The sequence below is a fragment of the Atractosteus spatula genome, chromosome 14 (assembly GCF_055471065.1).
Source record: "Atractosteus spatula isolate fAtrSpa1 chromosome 14, fAtrSpa1.hap1, whole genome shotgun sequence".
Classification (NCBI taxonomy): Eukaryota; Metazoa; Chordata; class Actinopteri; order Semionotiformes; family Lepisosteidae; genus Atractosteus; species Atractosteus spatula.
This window is the reverse complement of record NC_142719.1, coordinates 40,607,438-40,629,385: the sequence shown is the minus strand read 5'-3', so window position 1 is coordinate 40,629,385 and position 21,948 is coordinate 40,607,438. Positions and strand designations below refer to the sequence as shown.

At 45.1% G+C, this 21,948-nt stretch overlaps 1 protein-coding gene across 1 annotated transcript in view; it reads right to left on the bottom strand.

Annotated features, from left to right (window-relative positions):
* The window catches only part of myot (myotilin), a 28,871-nt gene that overhangs the window by 5,164 nt on the left and 1,759 nt on the right, over positions 1 to 21,948 (bottom strand). The window contains exons 2-13 of the mRNA XM_088931893.1: positions 16,526 to 16,578; positions 15,825 to 15,951; positions 14,328 to 14,393; positions 11,983 to 12,124; positions 11,715 to 11,738; positions 11,390 to 11,509; positions 10,258 to 10,423; positions 4,110 to 4,823; positions 3,751 to 3,898; positions 3,057 to 3,155; positions 2,598 to 2,641; positions 579 to 711 (exon numbers count right to left, since the gene is read on the bottom strand). Coding sequence (XP_088788019.1) covers positions 579 to 711; positions 2,598 to 2,641; positions 3,057 to 3,155; positions 3,751 to 3,898; positions 4,110 to 4,823; positions 10,258 to 10,423; positions 11,390 to 11,509; positions 11,715 to 11,738; positions 11,983 to 12,124; positions 14,328 to 14,393; positions 15,825 to 15,951; positions 16,526 to 16,533 — 1,791 coding nt within the window. The 5' untranslated portion in view covers positions 16,534 to 16,578. The remainder of the gene's footprint in view (positions 1 to 578; positions 712 to 2,597; positions 2,642 to 3,056; positions 3,156 to 3,750; positions 3,899 to 4,109; positions 4,824 to 10,257; positions 10,424 to 11,389; positions 11,510 to 11,714; positions 11,739 to 11,982; positions 12,125 to 14,327; positions 14,394 to 15,824; positions 15,952 to 16,525; positions 16,579 to 21,948) is intronic.

Here is a 21,948-nt window from a genome sequence, read left to right as displayed (position 1 = left end):
TTACAAATATTCAGACAACCCGCTGGCTGAATTAAGGCTTCAATGCTCTGATGAAGGTGGGCTGGAATGAAAACCAGCAGGAGTGTGGGTCAGGCCAGGCCAGGATCGGGAACCACTGCCCTAGTTGTTCCCTTACAATGACACAGCCAACGTCCCCTGCAGATTTCTTTTGGCAAATCTAATACATTAGAAAATTCTGCTTCTCACAAAGCATGCACTCACTTCATTCTGTTCTGTAAGCATTTCTCCTCTCTCCTGATCTTTTGTTCTAGGAAGCCCTTCCAAAGTTGATTCTTTACTGCTCTTTCCACACACCACAGAAGTCGGCTGCAGATTTGGGGCGATTGGCCGTCAGCGGACGGACAGAGATAACGGCAGATGGAGGAAGGACTGGTTGCAGATCAGGTATTGAATAGAAGAAATGCATGAAGAGCATCTTCAAACATTGAAGATGAAAACGCTTCCTCACGCAGGGCACCCATTTCAACATGCTTGGCGCCGCTTGGTGCCTCACACCCTTCAACACTTCACGGCAAAACACAGAGAAATTTCACATGAAGGCAGCGGGCCGGGCCTACCTTGAAATCGATTCTGCAGAAGCGACCCTCCTCCACAGTGAGGTCCTGGGGCACCTGCAGGAAGCGGGGCGCATAGCACTTCTCCTGGATGGAGGCAGTCTCGGGGTCCTCCGACCCCGACTCGGGCATGTTCCTGTGCCAGGAAGAAGGAGCTTAGAGCAGGGGCGTCCAACCATGGCCACGGGGCCTAACCTTCAATTCAAGCCTTCCTTCCATACAGTAGATAGTCCAACTCTTTACTTCCAACACCAAGAGGCATTTTACAGGTAGCTGTACATGTAATGGATATGAATGTTTCAAGTAAACACCCGTAAAAGAACTTGCCAAAAAATCCTATATTTTCTATAGATGTATAATCGGGTTAATTGACTGCTCAGGGAAAAAAAAAAGAAAAAAAAAAGACTAGATTCTTGAGAAACAGAGTTTGAGACCCTTCTCTTCACAAATGGTTCCCCTGTCCTGCTGCACTAGTGAAAACAGGTACTGAGTAACACAGGTGAATGTGTTGATTGTGCAGCAGGATCACGACAGGCCTCTGGAAGAACCCATCTGGCCCACACCGGGAGTTTTAACAGGGGTCACCCAGGTTTCACCCCAACTCCTGTATTACTAAACTAGCTGACATTAGTCCCTCTTCTAAATCAGGTTTTAAGACCGTCTGACTGCTGCTGTTGAAGGGTAAATGGATGATGAGCATGAATGTACATTAATCTGCTTTTCTCTTTTGCACACCTAAAGGTGAGGGCTCAGCAGTCTGCATCGGCTTTTCAGAGTGCAATTAGCCTCTACTTTACTTGTTTCCTTGTAAACCTTAGTTGGGCACACTGTGAAAGCCCGAAAACCTCACGACATGTTGTATAACACGGTTTGCAGTCGTACAAATAAACTGGGCAGAATAAGTGCAAACTATTTTAGCACTAATAAAAGAAAAGGTTTTTGGATACTGACAGCATGGCAGGCACAGTTCAAGAAAACCCTCCTGCACGCAGCAAACGGGAGGGACACTGTTTATCAAGTGTTATTGACAACTTCTCAAGTGTCTTACAGTGAGACTAGAGAGGTGACAGTGGGTCATTTTACTGTTCTATAATCGTCGAGGTTACATCTCTGCTCAGGGAATGGAGCCAGTGACGTCCAATGGCAGCAGCGCAATAGGGCTGCAGTACCGCCAGCTGTGGAGAGGTGCCCAGCTTGCAACTGGAGAAGAGGATCAGCGCATTACACCTTTAGATGTGTGGGGAGGGGGGAAAAGGCCCTATAGCCGTGACTCTCACCCCCAGTCCTGGAGAGCTGCAGGGTGTTCTGGCTTGGCATCCCAAGTTTTTAACCTTTGAGGAGCCCGAGTTCCCCATAAAGCCTTTAGGGCTTCGGCGCTCCAGAAGCAGGAGAGGATTACAGTCCTGCAGTGTATCGGATCCACCTCTAGTGCTTGCGGAGAGCTGCGGAGTGTTCGGAGGCCTACTGTATATGTCAATGCCAGCAGCAAGCTCTGGGTATTTCAGGCTTATGGTCACATGTGGAGTAGTTGGAGTAGTTACTCCTCGATAGTTATATAGTTTTAACTTGAATTTTTTGTCATTCCCCCCCCCCCACTCGATTAGGTACAACATGCACAAGACAAGCAGAAGGTGGCAACAGTCCCGGACCAGAAGGGTTTTTAAAAACCTCACTGTTCACTAAACTTTGCCTGTATTGCCAACGCATCCAGCTCTTTACTTTTCTACAGGTTTCTTATAAAATCTGGTAGACTGTGGCCCTCTGGACGTGAAGTGAAGATCACTGCATAGCCCGTACTCTGAGCCAAACCGCTGTGCAATGGGAATTGTATTTCTTGCTCCACTTGGCTTGATACAAAAAAAAAAAGTTGTCCTGCAAAAATGTGCCTCGACTTACAATTATTTTTAATAAAAAACTGTTGGCATCATTGTCAAGAACAAATTACCCTGAATTGGATACAGATAAAAAAAAAATCGCCCCTTTTGCAATTATGAGGCAAGTAATAAACAGGTAAACATTTACCGCTGTTGTCCTTGGCTGGTGTGTTTTCTGTCTGGTGAATTTTGCTGTAAAAACAGAGTGAGAAAAGGTATAAAAGTCAGCTGGATGCATGCAAAGCACCATCGTATGTGAACTCCCTACCCAGCTACTGAGCAAAAGTAGCAATTTTACCTGACCGGATTCTAAGAGATAAAGACAGCCCAATAACCTTATTGATGCATTCAGAAGTACAGAAGCAAAGAGTGTCCATAAAAATCTTCATGCTGAGGGACAATAAAAAATGATCTTATCTTACTATTCTTTATGGCATATATTTAACCAGAAGGGGCCTCTACCCACACTGAGCCTGAAAACACACAGTATTTGAAGTATTGCAGTCCAGTCTCTCAACAATCCTGTAAAACCTGTCAAGACTGTCGTCAAATTCTTCTGCGATTCCTTCTGACCAGACCACTGCCGGCAGGAGGGACATCTCCCTACCTCCGACTGCGAGTCCTGGGAGCCCTCGATGTCAAACACGGAGGCAGCGTTGTCCGGACCCAGCAGCCTGCGCGCCATCCGTTCCTCATAGGTCAGCTTCTGTCAGGGGACAGCGAAGACCGGGTCAGGGCCTGCACGGATATCCCCCTTGACCCGCTGACCGGTGGGAGGCAAGGACAGCTGCCGAAAAGGTCATTCGGCTGCTCTACAGCCTAGGTTACTCTCACTGCCATTCAACTCCACAACAGAGAAACCAGGAAAACGTGAAAGCACTCAAGAGCACTGCCAAGTCAGCTGGAGGCCACTTAGCACAACAAGGACAGGGTTTGGGAGATCAGATTTCAGAGACATCTTGTAGTTCGCTCTTTGCCGAGCTGGTACTGATGATTGTGGGTTGTACGCTTTCACTAAATATCAGTACCGAAAGCAAAGTAAGAGTCAGTCCACCAAAAATATACTCCCCCAAAATGTTTAAAGATGAATTTCAATGAGGAAAACTGCTAAATTGAATACTAGCAAAACCACATTGTTTTTTTGTACAGAAACGATTAATTTGACCAGCTTGAGAACATCAACGCTTTGCGTAGGGTGTGGGATAGTGGGCACTCGGGAAAAGCACCGGAAAATGACCCACTTGCGTGGGAAGACGGGGAAGAGCGAGGAGGGGCGTTTGGTGGGCAGGGAGAGGACCCACCTGGCTGCCGTTCCTTCTCCGCGCCTCCTTGCAGCGCAGTTTCTTCTCCAGGTCCTGGATCAGGGCATCCTTGGAACCCTGGATCTCCTCGTCCGTAGTGTGGGAGGCAGGCCGGGGGCTCTTCTTCTTCAGGATCTGTCTTGGGAAGCTATATGGAGGGATGGGGGGGAGGGACAGGCCAGAGGTTACCAGTGAGCGAAGGGACAACCATATCACCTCTAGGTCAAGTCCACAGAGAAGTTCTGAAACCCAGATAAGCACACCCCCGCAGCAAACCCCGTCGGACTTCCGGATCGGGAGTGGCAGACAGTTTAAAAATCACAGAACAGGGACAGAAGGAGAGGAGAGGCACTACTTACGTTTCCGCTGCTGGAGCTGGTCTGTGATTAGCGGGCAAGGACACAGGCTGGGCAGAGGCACTCTTGGGTACAGGAGGGGAGAGTCTTGGGGGAGTGGGAGAGCGCGGAGAGTACACAGGGGAAGGGGGTCTCGGTGGGGGGACGGAGGCTGGCATGGACTGGGAAGCTGCCGGACAAGGCAGGACAGAGCTGATGAAGGCAGCTGGAGACTGAGAGGGGGCACCAGCGCAGACTCTGGGCACCAGGGTGATGCTGGACTTCATGGGGCCACGAGACGGGGATGCCGGCCGGGGCGCGGGGGGCTCTCGGGGAGAGCCGAGGGAGGAGGACGGCGTGGAGACGGGAGAGCTGAGAGTGGAGGACGAGGGGGAGGCCCTGTGCCCATTGGGGAAGGCGGCGGAGGCTTGGTGGGGGCGGGGCTGCAGGCTCTCGTAGGACGGGGCCTGGAACCGCGGCTGGGCCTGGATGAAGTGGCGCGGCCGTTCGTAGTTGAAGGCGCTGGGCGGGTAGGATGTGGGGGAGAACGAGGGGAAGTCGGCCATGCTCATGTCGCCCGGAGGGTCTCGCTGGCTGCTGGGGTGGCGGGGGCTGGCTGGCTCCTCGGCCCGCTGTGAGGATAGCCTGCAGGCTGGCAGAGGTACCCTACTTTCACCGAGGGCAGGGCGGTGCTGCTCTTCTGCTAGGGTACCAGTGCACTGCCACTGCTCTGTACACCTGTGGAGACAGCAATCCCACAATTCTTTCACAGGCAATTACAGCACACATCTGTGACTGAAAACTGGAAGACAGTATGTGGGACTTCTATTCCCCAAACCAGTCTAGATTGTGCTTCAACCAGCACCCCATCATTTACAGTATGTTCACAAGGGCTGTTAACTCTGGTATCCTAGATACACCTTAACCTGACCTGTACTCCCTAGAGTTTCCCCTTAATTCAATTGGCTTCCCCCTGATCTACTGTGCAGTGGGGATGCTGGTGCAAAATAGCTAATCTATTATCCAGGTGGGTGCTGCACTCCACTGGAAGATGGCATTGGTCTCCTGTTACAAAAGGAGTACTTTGGGAACCTTTGGAATCTACAGAGCTTAATCTTGTGTCAGACACGGCCATTCTCTACAACATAGATTTAGAAAAAAAAGTCTCGTATTAGAATTTCTGCACCGGGGGTGCAGGACATGTATAGGATATCTGGGATTTGAAAACAGAAAAATCTCAAGTAATTAAGACTCTAATCTATCAGCGGGTTATGTTGGCTGCAGCTCATAAATATCCCCTTTATCTCATGGGCACGAAACAATGAGTGTGTAATGGGAGGGGGAAAAAAAAGCAACAGGAACGGAAAGAAATGTTCATATCCCTTTTTAGAGCCTGTGGCACTTTAATGGAGCCAGGAAAGGCATCTGACAGTGCCCAGCAGGTGCAGACCATCTCAGTGGTCCTGTATGACGCACACTGCTCTGACACCGGGGGATTGTGGGTAAAAGCAAACTACACACTTTGATCCCCTTGCATCTAACCTGTAATTGTAGCCTAAGCCAACCCGGGGGGACAAATGTTTCTTAAATCCCTGTGCATTTCAGTTACATCACTAAACTTAATACGCCTGCGTGCTGAAAGACACGATGAGATGGGAGCTTGTAAGTTACAGTGCACAGTGTTTGTCATGTGCCCTTAACGCTGAATTCTGAAGCGTTTAACATGACACAGGATAGAATCAAGAAAACAAAAACATCTTTATGCATTTAAGGGTTAAATGCTATGGATCTTTAGTTGGTCCAACCAGAGTTTACACACAACCAAAAAGGCAGCAGGCCTCTCGTCTTATCAATTAAAACTGAACAAAGACTCTGAAACAGGCCAGGGAAAAAAACACAAGGTCTTTATCCCAGCCGACACAAAAGGTCCCAACAGAATAGCAGGAGCTCCTGCTGTCTCACACAAACCCCGTGTACCCATTTACGCAACTGGAGCAGAGAATGCCTGGGAAATAGAGAGCACAGAACACAGACACTGGCTCTATTGAAAGAGACTGAGCTACTGCTGGTATTCCTTGCAGCTACTCCCTAGGATCTACCCCGTTCTCTCCCAGGAAACCCACCCAGCCCCCTCTCCAGACACACACACTCCCTTCACCTTTCTCTTGTGACAAAAACAAACCGACCATAATCACGCAGCGTCGGAGCCCCAAGATGAAATCCCCTAGCCAGGGAAAGGACCTGTAGCTTCTGTTCTCTGACCAGTGACCACAGCGACAGGAGTCTAGCCAAGACAGGTTCTATATACAGCAGCACGACTGGAGAGATGGCACAGACTCGGAGCTCTCAGAAGACTGCAGCATCCAGAGAAACGCCACACCAAAGTTTAATTCTCGGTAGTAACTAGTAGTAGCCTCTGCATGTGCCTTTATTTCAAAGAGTAGAGTCCACTGCCCTTAGCACAGACCTGACTCGGACTCTCCCAGGCCTACCCGATGTGCAGGAATGACAATAAGAGTGTGTTGCCCTTCAGTTTGAACCAGGGTTTCGGGATTTACTAGCTACAGTACAAGTACAAAAAATCAACACACGAGGAAATCCGAGAACCCCTGTCTAGCGGGAGCTTATAACAATGACTGTATCAAATACCTAGGAAATAAAAGGTCCAGTTCTGTTCTGGGAACTGCGCTAGGGGAATGAAAAGACTGGAAGACACACAGTTCCATGACATCATGCATTCCAGAGCGCTGCTAGCACCTATTAGCTGCGAGGCCAATCACACTCACTGACCGCTGTGCAAACTTGACAGTGTTAAATAGAAGACGCTCCCGGAATAGACCGGTGCCTTTTTTATTAATCCTTATTTATCATTTTGAACGATTTCGAATCCAATTGCTTAAAAAAAATACTCGAGAATTGTTTAAACCTCACGGTATGAATTTTCAGAAGACCAAAAAAAAAACATCGCCCGGTCCACTTAACTGTGAAGCCTGAACATCTCTCGTAACTTGGCGCGACTCGCGAAAGTGTATCCACCATCCCATTATCACAGTGAAAGCCGATAATGGATTCGATTTTTCAAAAAAGGCAGCATTACTTTCCCCAAGAAGGTCCTTGAGGTGCTCAACACTTGTTTCAAAACAAGTTTCAAAACAGTTCCGAAAATACTCAGAAAGCCGACACTGAACACCTTCAAGCCTCAAAACCCCACTCGTGCGTAATTCGCGCATAAACATTGCAAACAATGGACCCACCATTCAGTCGGTGAACTTGTTCACTTTTCCCCCGCAAGTATCCGAAGAGAACAGAGAGCAATCCAAGACCACCTGTTCACGCAGAAAACACTACAGCCTGCTCTCCAGCGATCCGCTTATCCCTCCCTCTGTGAGCGCAATGGTTGAAGAACCAACACACCGGCTTACCTGAGCTCACCTCCGCGGATACTCTATCAGCTATCGCGTCCGGACGGACAAAGCATGCGGCGCTGCGGCTCGGACGAGCTCACAGCGGCTGGGTGGGTAGGCGGTCGGACAGCCCCGACTCTGCTCCTCTTATTCGCTGCAGCTCGGGTGGTGACGTAGGAGGGGGGGACACCCGCTGATACCCACGTCGTTCTTCAGTTTTCTGAGCTCAGGAGGCGTCTTCGCACGCCGTCAGCTCAATGTGGATGATCTATTTATACGTATATCGTTTACTTTGCAACATCACCCAACAGGTCGCTACCCGCACCCCCTCTTAATTGCTTTTAGAAATAATCAGTCAGATAAAAAAAACAACCAAGTTGTTTCGCTGCATTTTAGGTTAGTCTAAAACCTAGGCTAGCCTAGCTGCGCCGTTACCTTCATTACGAATAGTACTAGTACTTAACAGTAATAAAATACTAGTACTCTTATTAATAATATTAGGTCCTGACCTGCTTGTTAAGTTTCGTAATTTAAATCAAAAACAGCTTTTCATTTTCCCAACATTGTTGCGCACATGCCTGTTCAATGTGTTAGTTATTCCTCTGGCCGTCATTTCAAATCCAAACAGTGAGCACTCTCTCTCAGACAAACCGATACCAAGACAAGACAGATATTTCGCCTTTCTGCTGAAACCATAAAGGTGGTTTCTCTGGGATCAGTTCCAGGTTAATTCCTAACTACGCTTTCAGTTCTTCAAACAGAAAGTGATTGTGGGAAAAATAGGGAAATTTTCAAATAAAACTCCACTACAATTTTTACATCATTATGTGTACACTGTGGTATGAAGTACACGAGGCATAAAGATTTTTGCTGATAAGACACCCTTAATAATTTGCTTTAACCATTTTCTTTCCTTTGTATTTAACACATTAGTTGTGACTGTAGCTCATTTTCAATACAGACAGAATACAAGAAAACCTTAGACAAGTATTAAAATTAGAATGACCTATTTTAAAATTTACTTAATGTATTTTTAAAACGAGGTCAAGAGGCAAAGTCTTGCCTCTTTCTATGTTCACATCAGTGGAAGTTCGTTACTTTATATTGAATTGAATTGAATTCAACAACAATAAACGGTTATAGAGTTTTGCATTTTTAATTTGTACGAAAACCTCACCAGGAAAAGTGGACTGAAAATAGGTGGGTGTTCTATTCCTGACATGAGCTGTACCAGGGAAACCGATTGCTAAATCTCTCGCAGAAAGTAATTTCACTCTTCAGATGTGTTTTAGTGGCGCCCTCTTCAGGCAACACTACAAAACTACGGGCCGATCCGGTAAACACGTAATTCCTCGCAGGTAAACAGCGTCCTTCATTCCAAAGAGACAATTTCATCCACTACAGAACCGCGGGCCGGAACCTCTCCGCACCAGCAGCCCCAGTGCAGACCAGAACCCCGTGAAGAAACGAGAATTTGCGTTACCAACTGGATTGAGGAGGCACCTGATCCCAGCATTCAATTGAACCAGGACACTGGAGTTAATAACCCTACTCTAACAAACTGTGCATTCATCACCAAATAGTCAGGACCTCCATTTAAATTCTCTTTACAAAGGAGGCACCGCCTGCAGCACCATGTCCCCTGGCAATACACTGGCGCACTGGTCGGGACATCCTGTTCCAAAGGAAAGAGCGCCATCTATTGGTCCATCAACATCACTTACTGTAGAAACTTGGTTCTCCTTCTAATGTATAACAATAATAATAATAATAATAATAATATTTTTTGAGCATTCCATTCAAAGCGCTTAACAGGTAATGGGGACCGCCCTCCACCACCACCACCCGTGTGCAGCTCCACCTGGATGATGCGACAGCAGCTATAGTGCACAGAACGCTCCCCACACACCAGGGTAACACCAGGGAGGAGAGCAGAGCATAGATGGGGATTGTTAGGAGGCCATGACTGGCAAAGGCCAGGGGGAAATTTAGCCAGGACACCCCTAACAATAATAATATAACAATAACAAAATAAAATAATATTTATAATATATATCTGCCAGGTCTGGTTTTGCTTAGCTCCTGAGACCTGGCCAGAAGGGTACAGTGAGGGTGCAGTGTCTCTCCTGTAAGGTAAGTATTTCTGCTTCTCTGCAGCACCCAAAGACAGCCAGACACACAGCCTGCTGCAGAGCTTGTCGAAATGAAAACACCGAAAACACTTCCTGACAAATGAACAAAAGGATTACATCACAGTAGCCCACAGCGCGAACATGGCATTCACACGGCTAGCTGCTTCTGCACTTTGTCTTCTGTGTGTGTCACGAGCACTACTAGCACTCTCTCAGCGAGGCATGAAACACTGTCCGGGTTGCTGCTATGTTGAGCGAAGGACAATTTGCCAGCCGGTGGCTCATCATCATACACAACATGTCTTTCACCTTGCTGTCCGTTAAGACTTTTATGGGCCATTTATAGAAGCAGCCTTTAAATTTACTATCTCATGTGGCTCTGTGCTCTGTGTTGGCTCAGCCGCTGTGGTTGTTGGGGAGAGCTGGCTTGGTGCTCCTGAGTAATCCCAAATTCACAGCTCGGGTCTTCTGATTGCAACAGAACAATGCTCCCGGAGCAGCTGACTCTGTGGTCGCTGCTGAGGACAGGACGAGGGCCAGGGTTACATCTGGAATTCTGTACTGTACGGAGGAGACACCCAGCTCCCCTGCAGTGGTACCAGCGCGCGCCGCGGGGAATCAGGCCGGTGGTCTCACCCTTCCGAGCAGGGGTCCGGACAGGGCTCGCTGTCCTCCTCGGGGCTGTCTGGCCACTCTGGGGGTGGGATCTCCACTGCGCCGTGCAGGAAGGAGGGGGGGTCGTCGGGGAGAGGCCCCGCAGGGGGGCTCGTGGTCTCCTCGTGGGCCAGCACCTCCTCCAGGCCTGTGGGCGATCACACAGACAGGTCTGGAGCGCAGCAGGGCTCTTTCCTCACCGCGACACGAGTTAAACTCACACGCACTCAAAGCCCTTCATAATCGTTTTTCAGACACTGATAGTAATTTAATGTGGGCTTTTCATGTAAAAGAGACTCAAATAGCCCTGGAAAGCAGAGATTCTTGGTCAATAGCACTGCTGTCCTGAGAGAGAGGGTGTCAGTCAGTACAAAGCAAGTTAGGCTGATCCAATTAATAGTACATGGAACAGAGGCTCCAATGCTAACCTATAACCCCTATCCTACAACACTAACACAAAGCTTAAACTATAAATATCAACATCATCCACTCATCAAAACCTTTTGCCAGCATTTTGTAAAGTATGAAGTAAGACATACATACAGTATATATATATATTACAGTTCTAGTTTTGATTCACTAGTGTGATTTATGTGCTGCGATATGCTAGAGAAATGTATTTAATGAGCAAAAATTAGTGTATATGATGAAAGAACTTGTAACTGCATTCCAAATAAAACAAAACCCCATGCCAAACATCTTGGACGAGCTGGAAACTTTTCCACACCAATCAGGGACAACAGCCAGATAACTATGTAAGCATGTGTTCGGATAATTATTTAAATGAGCATAAACAGTAGATATTTCCAGTATAATATTTCCTGCTCTTATGTTGTAAGCAAATGTGATTTCAGTAACGATATGTACAGTACACTCTAAACACACACAACAGATGTATATAGTAGACTCTAATTGCACGAGAAGGATGGATTTGTTAATATCTAAGGCAGCAAGTCTTGGATGTTTTTGATCCCTTAGAAAAAGATAGGTTATAATATTTGGAAGTTTAACATATTTTTCTTATACTGGAAAAAGCTGGAAAGAGCTGCTGACATGACTTCACACAGAGGAGTTAGCAGTTCAATACCAATGAGCAGAGAGGGCCTGTATTTACCTGAATAGACATCCAGCAGCGCACTGCAGGACACTGTGCCATACTGATTGCCTGCCACACACTTAAACATCCCAGAGTCCTCTGGGAAAGCCTCTGTAATAACCAGAGTGCAGACCTCCTCTGGGGACAGAAACAGAGACGCTATGAGCTGGATGCATAATGCTTTTAGCACAATGCTAATGTACAACTTAAAAAAAATGTTGATTTTATCCAAGACCTCATCATAAACACCTCAAGGTGTCAAATCACCAGCTGATTGGATCATATTCCCCATTTTGTTTCCCTCAATATTTTTGATTAAGAAAAAATTGTGATGCTCACTCACCAGGTACCGATACAGAACTGGCTTCTGAAAAAGAGGAGAGAGGTCACTGTGTTTAATACCAAACCATCTTTGGCACAAAGCTCTGATTGAGGGGCTTTCACAACTGATAAGAATAATTTCATTTGGATATTTTAACACATTGGAAATAGTAATTGCTTGTTCAACCTCACAACTAGCTAACCAACCAGCCAGCCAGCCAGCCAACCAACCAACTAGTCAGCCAGCCTCTGTTTCGGAGGGCACAATCAGGTTCAGTGATCCCACTTACTCTTCTTGAGGATCCGAAAGTCAGCCGAGTCCACTATCTGCTCATCTTCCCGGTACCACAGCACCTGCAGCGGCGGTGTCCCTCGGACTCGACACTCCAGGACCACCAGCTGGCCTTTCACTGTGCTGACATCATGGAGACACTGAGACCGAGAAACAGGGAGACACCCACATCTCAAAAGTGAGGAACGATCTCTTACTGTCACAAACAGTCCCCATTACTCTCAACACCCCAATCTCTCACTGTCCAAACAGTCCCCATTACTCTCAACACCCCAATCTCTCACTGTCACAAACATTCCCCATTACTCTCAACACCCCAATCTCTCACTGTCACAAACATTCCCCATTACTCTCAACACCCCAATCTTTCACTGACACAAACAGCCCCCCATTATTCCCAGCACACCAAGACAGGACTCTTTACACAGCTGTTTTGATGTGCACTTGGTTTTTGGTTTAAAAAAACACCATGTTGCATTGGGGCCAAGAAATTAAAAAAAAAAAACAGAGCTCTCTTCAGTCTGAAATCAAGACCATTACTTGTTTTTCCCAATGGGAAAAAAAATAATCAGACTAAAAAATAATAGTGAACAAATTACAGGTGGGAATGACACTGTATTAAGAATGTGCAGAAACTGTTTAGATGCTGGACACTTAAATGAGGTTAGAAACCTAGGATTGAGTAGGCCGGTGGACAATTCCCAACTCCGTCTCGTTGTTTTGATGCTGAAAGCAGTTCTGAAATAAAGTCTAGTTAAATTATTCAATAAAGGACTTTATGTAGCCTAAATCATAAAGAGGTCTCTCGGACCTGAAGAAAATGCACACTGAGCTGCAGGAGATGAGCTGCAGTGAGAACGTGCAACAGCAGATGGTGGTAAAGGTTTGAAGTTGCTCCTTCAGCTCTGCGCAGGAATCACATTGCAGTCTCCTGGGCTTTCACTTTAAATACCTCAACAGCAACGAAGCAGGAATAAGAGAGTGACATGTTTTTCAGGTAAGCCCAAGCTGGTCTTTGTGTGAATCCAGATTTCGGCTGAGAACCAGGGCATCAGACAACAAAGAGTGAAATGTCTCTCCCTGACATCCAAATCAAAAGAAAATATCCTTATGTGTTTCATTTGGTTTAAAAAAAACACCATGTTGCATCGTGGCACCGTCACAAACAGCCCCCCGGATTAATCAGGATTTCAAAGTGTACTGGAAATTTACTGCTTTCTTTTCACCATTGTGCATTGTAAAAGACGCTGTGGTTTTAATTGGTGATCGATCAGTTGTGTCCTCTGAAAACGTGTTCCAGATTAAGTGGTACTAGGATGTAAACGTGAGTCTCCTCATGCCATGATCTAGCACAGAAGGGTGGACTCGCTAATGGTACCCCTATGCCAGGGGAGTCCGATCTCATAGTGGGCAGGTATCTGCAGGGTTTCCAGGTCACTCCAAAACACATGAAACACATGAAGAGCTAAGGCAAGCTGTTGAATTGGTCCCATTTAGCCACTGGCTATCTGATTTAGACTATTAGCAGCTGAGGTAGAATGAGAACCCGCATCTTCATTGCAAAACCTCGATTTTCACAGACACTCCAGGATCAGGATGGGACACCCCTGCCCTAAGCAATTTGTGTTTTCTCCCACTGTGTCAATTTTCCTTGGTCCATTTTCCCCAGAGAGTGATTGTGTTTTTGATTTAGAACAAATGAGGCCAAAAATAGCAGTGACAGGGCAATTTACTGTTCCTTGAACACAGGAGAAAAGCTCCCTAAGGTTGCAAAATCACAAAGTCATTAAGAAAAAGAAAGTCTCTTGGGTTAGCATCTGGACAAACTAGAAGTGCCGCTTTTTAAAAAATTCTCATTAGAAGAAAATGTGATTGGTAAACCTGCGCTAGTCATTTTTTAAATACAGTTTGTAATGTAAAAATCGCAGCAGTAAAAATAAAAAAGCTTTATCAGATGACATTCAGGATAATATACGGAACTCTTTAAAGACAAAACCAAGAACAGTAATTTCTAGTGGATTTTTCTGTAGTATTTTTAGATGGTAAAAAGTAATTATTTTCTATGAAGAGTCTGTTGCCCATATGCCACACTCCTTTGTCATATTAGCAGGTGACAGAGTACTTTTACTATTATGAGTCTGATTTTCTTCATTTTATTATTTATATCCCCTATGGAGAAACACACAAGAGTATGATATCAGGACGGCGTGATTTCTGAACACCCCCTATTCCAGATTAACCTGGATTCACAGCTGCTGTACTGCCCTTGAAAATACAGTAAACTTCTTTGCCACAGTCATGGTATCTTACCTCACAAAGTCAATGGCAAAGGGAAACTCTCACCTTTACGAACGATGGGGCGACTCCCCCATTTCCTGAAGAGTGCTGGCTGTAGGATGGACTCTGCATCTGAAAATCAAGCAGAAATAAAATGAAAACAAAATAAAACAAAACATAAAGATTTGTGCTATAATGTTTACAACAATACAGTCTTACCACACTCTTGAAAGGATTAGCTTAAGATAAAATGAGTCTCGGTGGAGCAGTGGTTAATATTGCTGCCTTGCAGTGATGGGGCTCTGGGTTTGATTCCACCCAGAGTGCTGTCTGGAGTTTGTACTGTATGTTCTCCTTGTGTTCGCATGGGTTTCCTCTGGGTGCTCCAGTTTCCTCCCACAGAGCAAAAACATACTTGCAGGTTAATTAGCTTCTAGGAAACTGGCCCTGTTGTGTATCTGGGAGTAGCGTCCCATCCAGGGTGTACCCTGCCTTGTGCCCGTTGCTGGATTATAATAGGGGTGATCAAGCAGAGACCATAAACCTACAGGTTTTTTATTTGTTTACATTCTGCCACTGGAAAGCAGCATAAACCAAGGAAAAGGAAATCATTAGTTAGACCTACTACAAGTATAATTTGATTGAAATGAAAACTGTAATAAAATTCTGATGTTTACTCAGCTGTCAAAGAAACAAGAGTGACTGGCTTTGTTAATCTTGTATATTATACCTGAACGACAAAAGGAATCACCACATCCTACAAAACAAGCTCTTATTACTTTTGTTCTGCCTCAGTACTTATAATAGAAACAAAAACTTAAGAAAGATCAACGGAGAAAAGGCAGAGTTAGGAGAGCACAGAGAACGTTTTGTTCTCCAGAGAAATGAGGCACTTTTAAATATAATTCATGATGAGGCCTGAAGTGCACTAAAATAGTGTTTATCTGTTAAAAAAAAAGAAGAAAAAAAAGCCATGGGCTTGAAGCCGTTACCCACCTTTCTGCGGTAACAGACCAAAACAGAGAATGACTCTAAAGCAGAGCTGTCAGGCTCAGTGCACAGAACATCTCAACATCTCCTAACTTACTTTATAACGGACCACTTATATCCTTCATTGTTGTATTTATTTCATACCTTCTTAATATTGCGTGCCAGCTCTCAGAGCATTTTGTAACTTGAGCCAAGTGCGTCTTCTCATTTATTTTCAATGTGTATGACTGCACACAGAGGGAGATACAAGAGATTCAATAGTCCAAGGACAGACAACTCCAATTCTTGAGGGTCTAGATCAATTGGGCTTTTATGCACATCATTCACTTAACAGCTGCCCAGGTCCTGCATATAAATAGATAGTTTAATTAGCTAATTAGGTTTTTAGTTCTAGTAAGTACTGAGGGAGAATAAAAGACAATAGCAGACCCTGCTATTTGCAGCCAGAGTAGTCTGTAGAGCTGTTCAAGATGGAGTGAGCAGCACCATGGCCAGTAAGATCTGGATGGGGACACCCTGCATCTAGAAGCAGCTAGAGCCAGGCAGGGGAACAGGAATCTGGGGAGCTCGTACCCTCGGGGAGCTGATACGGAGCGGCTGGACCAGGCTGGAGTGTCTCTGCTGGAGCCCTGTGCCCGAGGAAGACTCCCGGGAGCAGGAGGAGATGGTGAGGGACATTGTGGTTGTCTTCTTCTGGAAACTGGAGGGGAAAACACAGTGTGGAAGAGTCTTGAGGAGGGAGTCTTCTTAGTCTACAGTCTACAATATATGTACCCAAAACTATGAAATATAATTGTATTGCCAATTATAGTGACCCTAGGGACCACTATGCATGACAGATGGGCCCCATCTTATGTACGTATATCAGCCACCCTTTTGCTTTGCCCAATTCTTAAACCCTTTGGAATCTGTTGTTGACTTTGCAGGTGGTAAGATCAGACCAAGTCTGAAAATTAAGAATTCTAAAAGTCCTTTGGGCAGCACTGTTGTTAAAGATCCTTAAGAAAACAAAACATAGGCTCTCAGTATTGTTCTGCAATACACTGCATAGACTAGTCTACATTACTGTGCTTGAGCAAGACAGCTGATGGTACACCTTGCTTAGGATTAAGAGCAGCAGCGGTTTCCAGCTGCACAGTGGGAATGATGATTACTCAAGAGAAACTGTTAAGCTAAACAGCAGCAATTGAAAGAGTACCTGTGGTCCTCATCGAGAAGTGTGACCACAGCAATTGGTATAATGCATACTGACCACAGAGCATTCTCACACTCACTGTGTCATGTTACAGGAGGCGCCCAGGTGTGTCAGCGTCCAGGAGGTTCAGTTCTAAACATGGGAAAGAACAAAAATGAAGCCAGGAGGTGAAGCCTCGCAGAGATACAGGCACCTTCAGATTGCAAAGCTTTTCTTATTCAGTCGCTGTTCATTCATAATGACAGGGCCTCCTGCGGTTTGGAAGATGAAGTGTTGGCTCTTTATTTTTATTTTCAAGATCACTGAATCATGCATCAGTGCTAGATAAGGAAACCCAGATAACAGAACATGTTATCCTTTGGATTTCATCCTTTCGTAACACTATGGTCTGGGAAATCTTTCTCTCTTTTTTTCTTACAGTAAATACAGTAAGGCCTCAGAGCTCGGCTGTAAAATGTGTCTTTACTGTTTTGTACTTTTTAAGAGGAACCATTTTTCATCTTCTAAATCTACAACAGTAAAAACAAATAAATATGAATTGCACTCCCTCAGAACTAAACAAGGAATTCACCTTTTGACAAAGTTTTGGGGAACTAAGGTCCAGCCCCCTGAAACCTGAGGAGACAGCATACAGTATATTTAAAGATGTACTTTGGAATCGAGGTTGTTTGTTTGTGTTTGTGTTTGTGCGGACATGAGACTGGCCAGCACGTTGACAGTAGAGGCGGGTCAGTTTGTTCCAGCAATCTCCCAGGTGCCAGTAGGATCCCCCTGCTTGTATAAATAGACTGACTTTAATGCCAGTCCTCAGGGAGACCCGCTGGAAGGCAGGGAATGGCGGCTGTTTACTGTGAACAAGAGGGACTGAGGCTCTGAGAGACCAGTCCTTCCATTTTCACAATGAACCCAGAACACAGCTGAATACAGCTAGTTTAGTTTTCCCACCACACTCCTGCGCTTTGTTGTACATCAGCATTCTGTCTGATCTAGATTCTCCAAGGTGCGTGGCCAGCAATTACTGCTGTACTTTGTATTGATGTGCATTTGATTGATAAACTTTGAACTATTGGAGGGGTGGGCTGGTTTTACTGTACTTGCTGTTACTTCATACGAATGGTAAGTCTTCGTCAGAACTGCTCACCCTCGTCTGTCTCTGTGTGTGTGAGAATTTCCTTGTGTGGTAGCATAGATAGGAGCCAATAAAAGTGTCTTTCAAATACTCTCCAACTTGCGACAAACAGCAAAGAGGAAATGGAGAGCACTAACTACGGCACAGACTGGACCCTGAATCCACTGCCTCATTATTAATTATGAGGGCCTTGGTCATTGGTATTGCTTTGCTTCACTTGTTCCTAAACAGATCTCAACTTTCTGGACATTCCTGATAAGGCTGGCAATCTTAAAATATAATAATTATATTTTATTTTATATATATCTAATCTGATCATTAGAAAATATATCCCTCTTACGATTCAGACATAGCAAAGAGAGAAAGGCCTCAGCAGATGTTTGCCATTTCAGTAATTTGCCCCTTGCCTAATTAATGTGATGGAGAGATAAAGAGTACAGAAAGATTGAAACGTGTCAAGGGTTTATGCGGTCTAACTCTCCAGGCTGAGAGATTGGCAACCTACCCTTGAGGACAAGGCTGACAGGACACACCCCCTCTTCAGGAGGAATGAGCCAGGGAGCTGCGACAGGAGTGAAGGTGGGGTGGAGGGAGGAGTGTGAGAGAGAAGAGCAAAGTGGTGCTCAGGAGGTGAGATAGTTGTGTGTAAGGGAGCTTTGAGTCTTAATGAGACTTCATTGACAAATGATAAAGAATCATGGCAAATAATACATAACATCCTCCCACCACTATTAACAAAGTCATCCCTCCAAAAAAGGAAAAATAAACACCTAAACTACAACCCACATCACTAGACCCCGCTGTTCCAATTCTCACAATTGAAAAACCAATTCTGCATTCACAGCTCTGCACAAGACACTCCTAAAACACTGTAACTCTTCAAATTCACTCAGGCCTTACAAGTTCCAAACTGATTCTGCTCATTGTATGGGACAGCAGAAGAGAGCGAGATTAGTCTGGCTTCCCCCCAAACTTCTCTTTCAAACAACCCATTCGGTGGCGAGTCCCTGGAATTGATCAGTAAAAAAAAAACAAACACTTGAAGTGCTTGGACTCAACTTCTGATCCCTCCCTGCCAAACACCCAAACGCTCTGCCTTGAGACAGATTTAGACTGGGCTTTCCAAACTCCACAGCAACCCAACACCTTGAAATGCTGGAAATGACAACACTTTGCTAGGGGGGCTGTCCTTAAAGAGCCAGACAGCAGACAGAGATTCCAGAGGGTCTAAGACACGTCCGAATTATAAGGCAAAATGACACCAGAACAAAGCGAGGGGGAACTCTCTGGAAAGAGGGTGGGCAATCTGAAGAGGAACATCCCAAGATCTGTCCTTCCACACTATTTATATTTATGTTTCTATTAATATTTGTTTATACATACAATGGTACAGAGCATGGTATTTCCTGTGTGTATCGACCATGTGGTGAAGGCACATTCTCTATGAAGTGTGGCAGGTAAATACTGCAACATTGGTGATTTTAGTGGAACTGTCCATGCTTCCATGCGGAATGCAGTTTTCTCTTAATCACAGCTCCAGGATAATCACAGGATAAATTCACAGAAGTATAATGTTCCTTATATTTATTTTTATATTTGCAAATGCTCTGCTTTTCAAGAAATCGGTGTTAATTGTTTTAGATCAAATAGTATGTCTCTTGGCAGGTTCCAAGCAAACTGGCCTGTCTGGTTCTGTGGCTGTCTGAGGCTGCATGGAGTCACAATTCAATTTGTAATTGTCTTTTCTCCATGGATAGCTTAGCAATTATCGAATACGCTCTGGCTGGCTATAGACAATACATGTAACACCAGAAATATTAAAATTTTGTATTAAAATGTCTTTCGAAGCAAAACAGGAAACCACCATCAGTTGTAAACACCTCAACTAGTTGCAACTTGCTAGCTGGCCTGAAGCTGAGAAAGATGCTTCAGTCAGTCAGAAGGGTGACATACCACAATTGACCTTATTGCCCAAGTGCAAGCATTACAAGCACCATCTGCTTCTGCATTTGTTATTTTGGTGCGTGTAGAAAATCCCAAGAACATAATATTGATGCAAAGCAATGTCTCCTAAATGAAAAATGCCCAAAATTAGCAAAGTAATTGCTTTTTGGCTCAAGCAGCTGTCACAGATGTTGGAAGGGATGAAATGTGGACTGGCAGGAGAGCAAAAAAAGACCCTATCCATAGTGGCAGGACGGGGGTTAGCCCGGGCTCAGCTGTTCAGGAGTCGTATAGAAACCTATGCACTCAGGCCATTGACGTGGGGCGACCTGGTGCTAGGCGGGTCTCAGGACATCCAAACCTCAGTGCTGAGCGAGGAGGAAAGGGTGACCCGGAAATATATAGCCCCAGAGAGAGACACACCGGAAGGACAAGCAAAGCACAGGAAACTAGGGACAGGGACGAGTAGGAGCGCCCTCTAGCTGTAGAGGGTGTGACAGCAGCAGTGTGGAGCAGTGGTTAAGGCTCTACTTCACTCAAATGCTCCAGTAAAATGCTGAGCTGTATTAATGGGGTTAACGCAGTAGCCAAATTAATTAATTGTATTGACTGTATTCAAAACAGGATATACAGCTACCATCCGCATGGGGATATTTTTGGGTTTTGTTTTAGAAACTGGCAAGAAAATACAGAAATGCAGCAGGTTTTTTTAAAAAAGTGCAAAGACTTCATACAGAAACGCTACTGCCAGGTTTTGATGTCAACAATTATTGGTTATTGGTGGGAATGCTGAATATTGTTGTTGAATTTTGCCCCTGGACGATAGCTCTGAATTTTATCTCCTGTACAATCTGCTCGCTAACCTGAAATGACTAATTTCTGTTTTTGTGTGCAAAGTACATTAAACCACAGGTCTTGAGGTTCTGGTATGTTTATACAATGTTGTGTCTTCAGTTCTTCAGCAGTTAACAGCTTTAAGCGCCAAGTGGGATAGAAAGGAATATCTGGACTCCGAGAAACATGAGCTGTGCTCACTCTAATTATATCTGCTCTTTCTGCGCTGGATTTAGAATCACATGGTGGAAGATAAATTTTCCCCTTGCCCGGTTTGTCACTGGTTGCAGCAAAGTGCTTTGAAAAATCCATTAGGGTTTGGGCCACATCAGGCTTTTTTCATTTCGCACTTTTTTTCTTCTTCAGAAAACACGTACGGCTCCTGCCACTTCTAAAATGTTGCAGGAAATCAACTCTCTCTGTCCGAAGTAAGTCCTGGGGGGAGGAGCAGAGGAAATGGGCCAGAGAGCCCATTTTGCACGTCCCATCACTCAACACCTTACACGCTGAACGTCGGGCGCCTCAGTGGTCCCAGTGACCAACACGCGGAGGACAGGCGACGGCTGTAAACACAAACGAATCCCGATGTTTCCTATCCCCCCTAGGGGATGATTGCCAGTGCAGGGAACTGTGTCCGATTGCCATCTTTCTCCTGCTGGGGAAGTTTCTGTTTTTAGTACTGTGTGACTGGAGTGCAAATAGCTTATTGACGAGCTCGTCATCAGCCCAGGCCCCTGCTTGTGTAAAGGCTTTTTACACACCTCGCTGGAACGAGCACACACACGGTTACTCAGTATCAATCATCCGGCACTGGGCTCTCAGGCTCGTTTCAGGAGACCAATACAGCCTCCTTTAAAATGGGAATTAAGCTAGCTGATGCAGGAAAGCAACCAAAAAAATGAAGAAAACGAAACAAGCTCCCTTCGTGAAAATATCCCATACTGTTTAGACATTTTCCAAATCTTCCCTCTTTTACAGGCACATTCCTGATTTCTCACATCAACTTTACACCAACTAATGCACTCAGGAAAAGTTTTATTCCTGTTTATTCACGTTTTTATTCCTGTTTTTGTTTGGAAGTCCTATTGTTTCTAACTCTGTTTTATACACTTTTTCATATTCCTCCTAAATGGAACTGAAAGTACATCCTCAACAGTGTGAAAGTACACTCTCATTGTCCCCAACATTGGCTAATTTCATTGCTCAGAATAGCAACTAAAATAAGAATTTAAAATATCTGCATGTGCCCTGCAACAAACATTCTCCATTCTTTCCTTCCTAATAATGTGTTATAGACCAGAAGGAATAGTGTTAGGAGTATGCTATAGACCAATACAAATTCGGATATAGTTACAATACATTCTTTTAGCATGAAACTGGGAAGTTACCATATGTTCAAGGGAAGAAAGATGGCAATCATTGGAGTTTTTAATTTGAATTTTCTTCTACCAGCCGTTGAAATGATAGACATGTCATCGGTTTCTTGCAGAAGGAATGCTTACATTGAACCAGCCTTTTCAAACTATCAAGGCAGAGCGAGGAAAGCAATAGAGAAAGCAATTAGGGAACTGTGATTATATTATAGTATGGTTTTG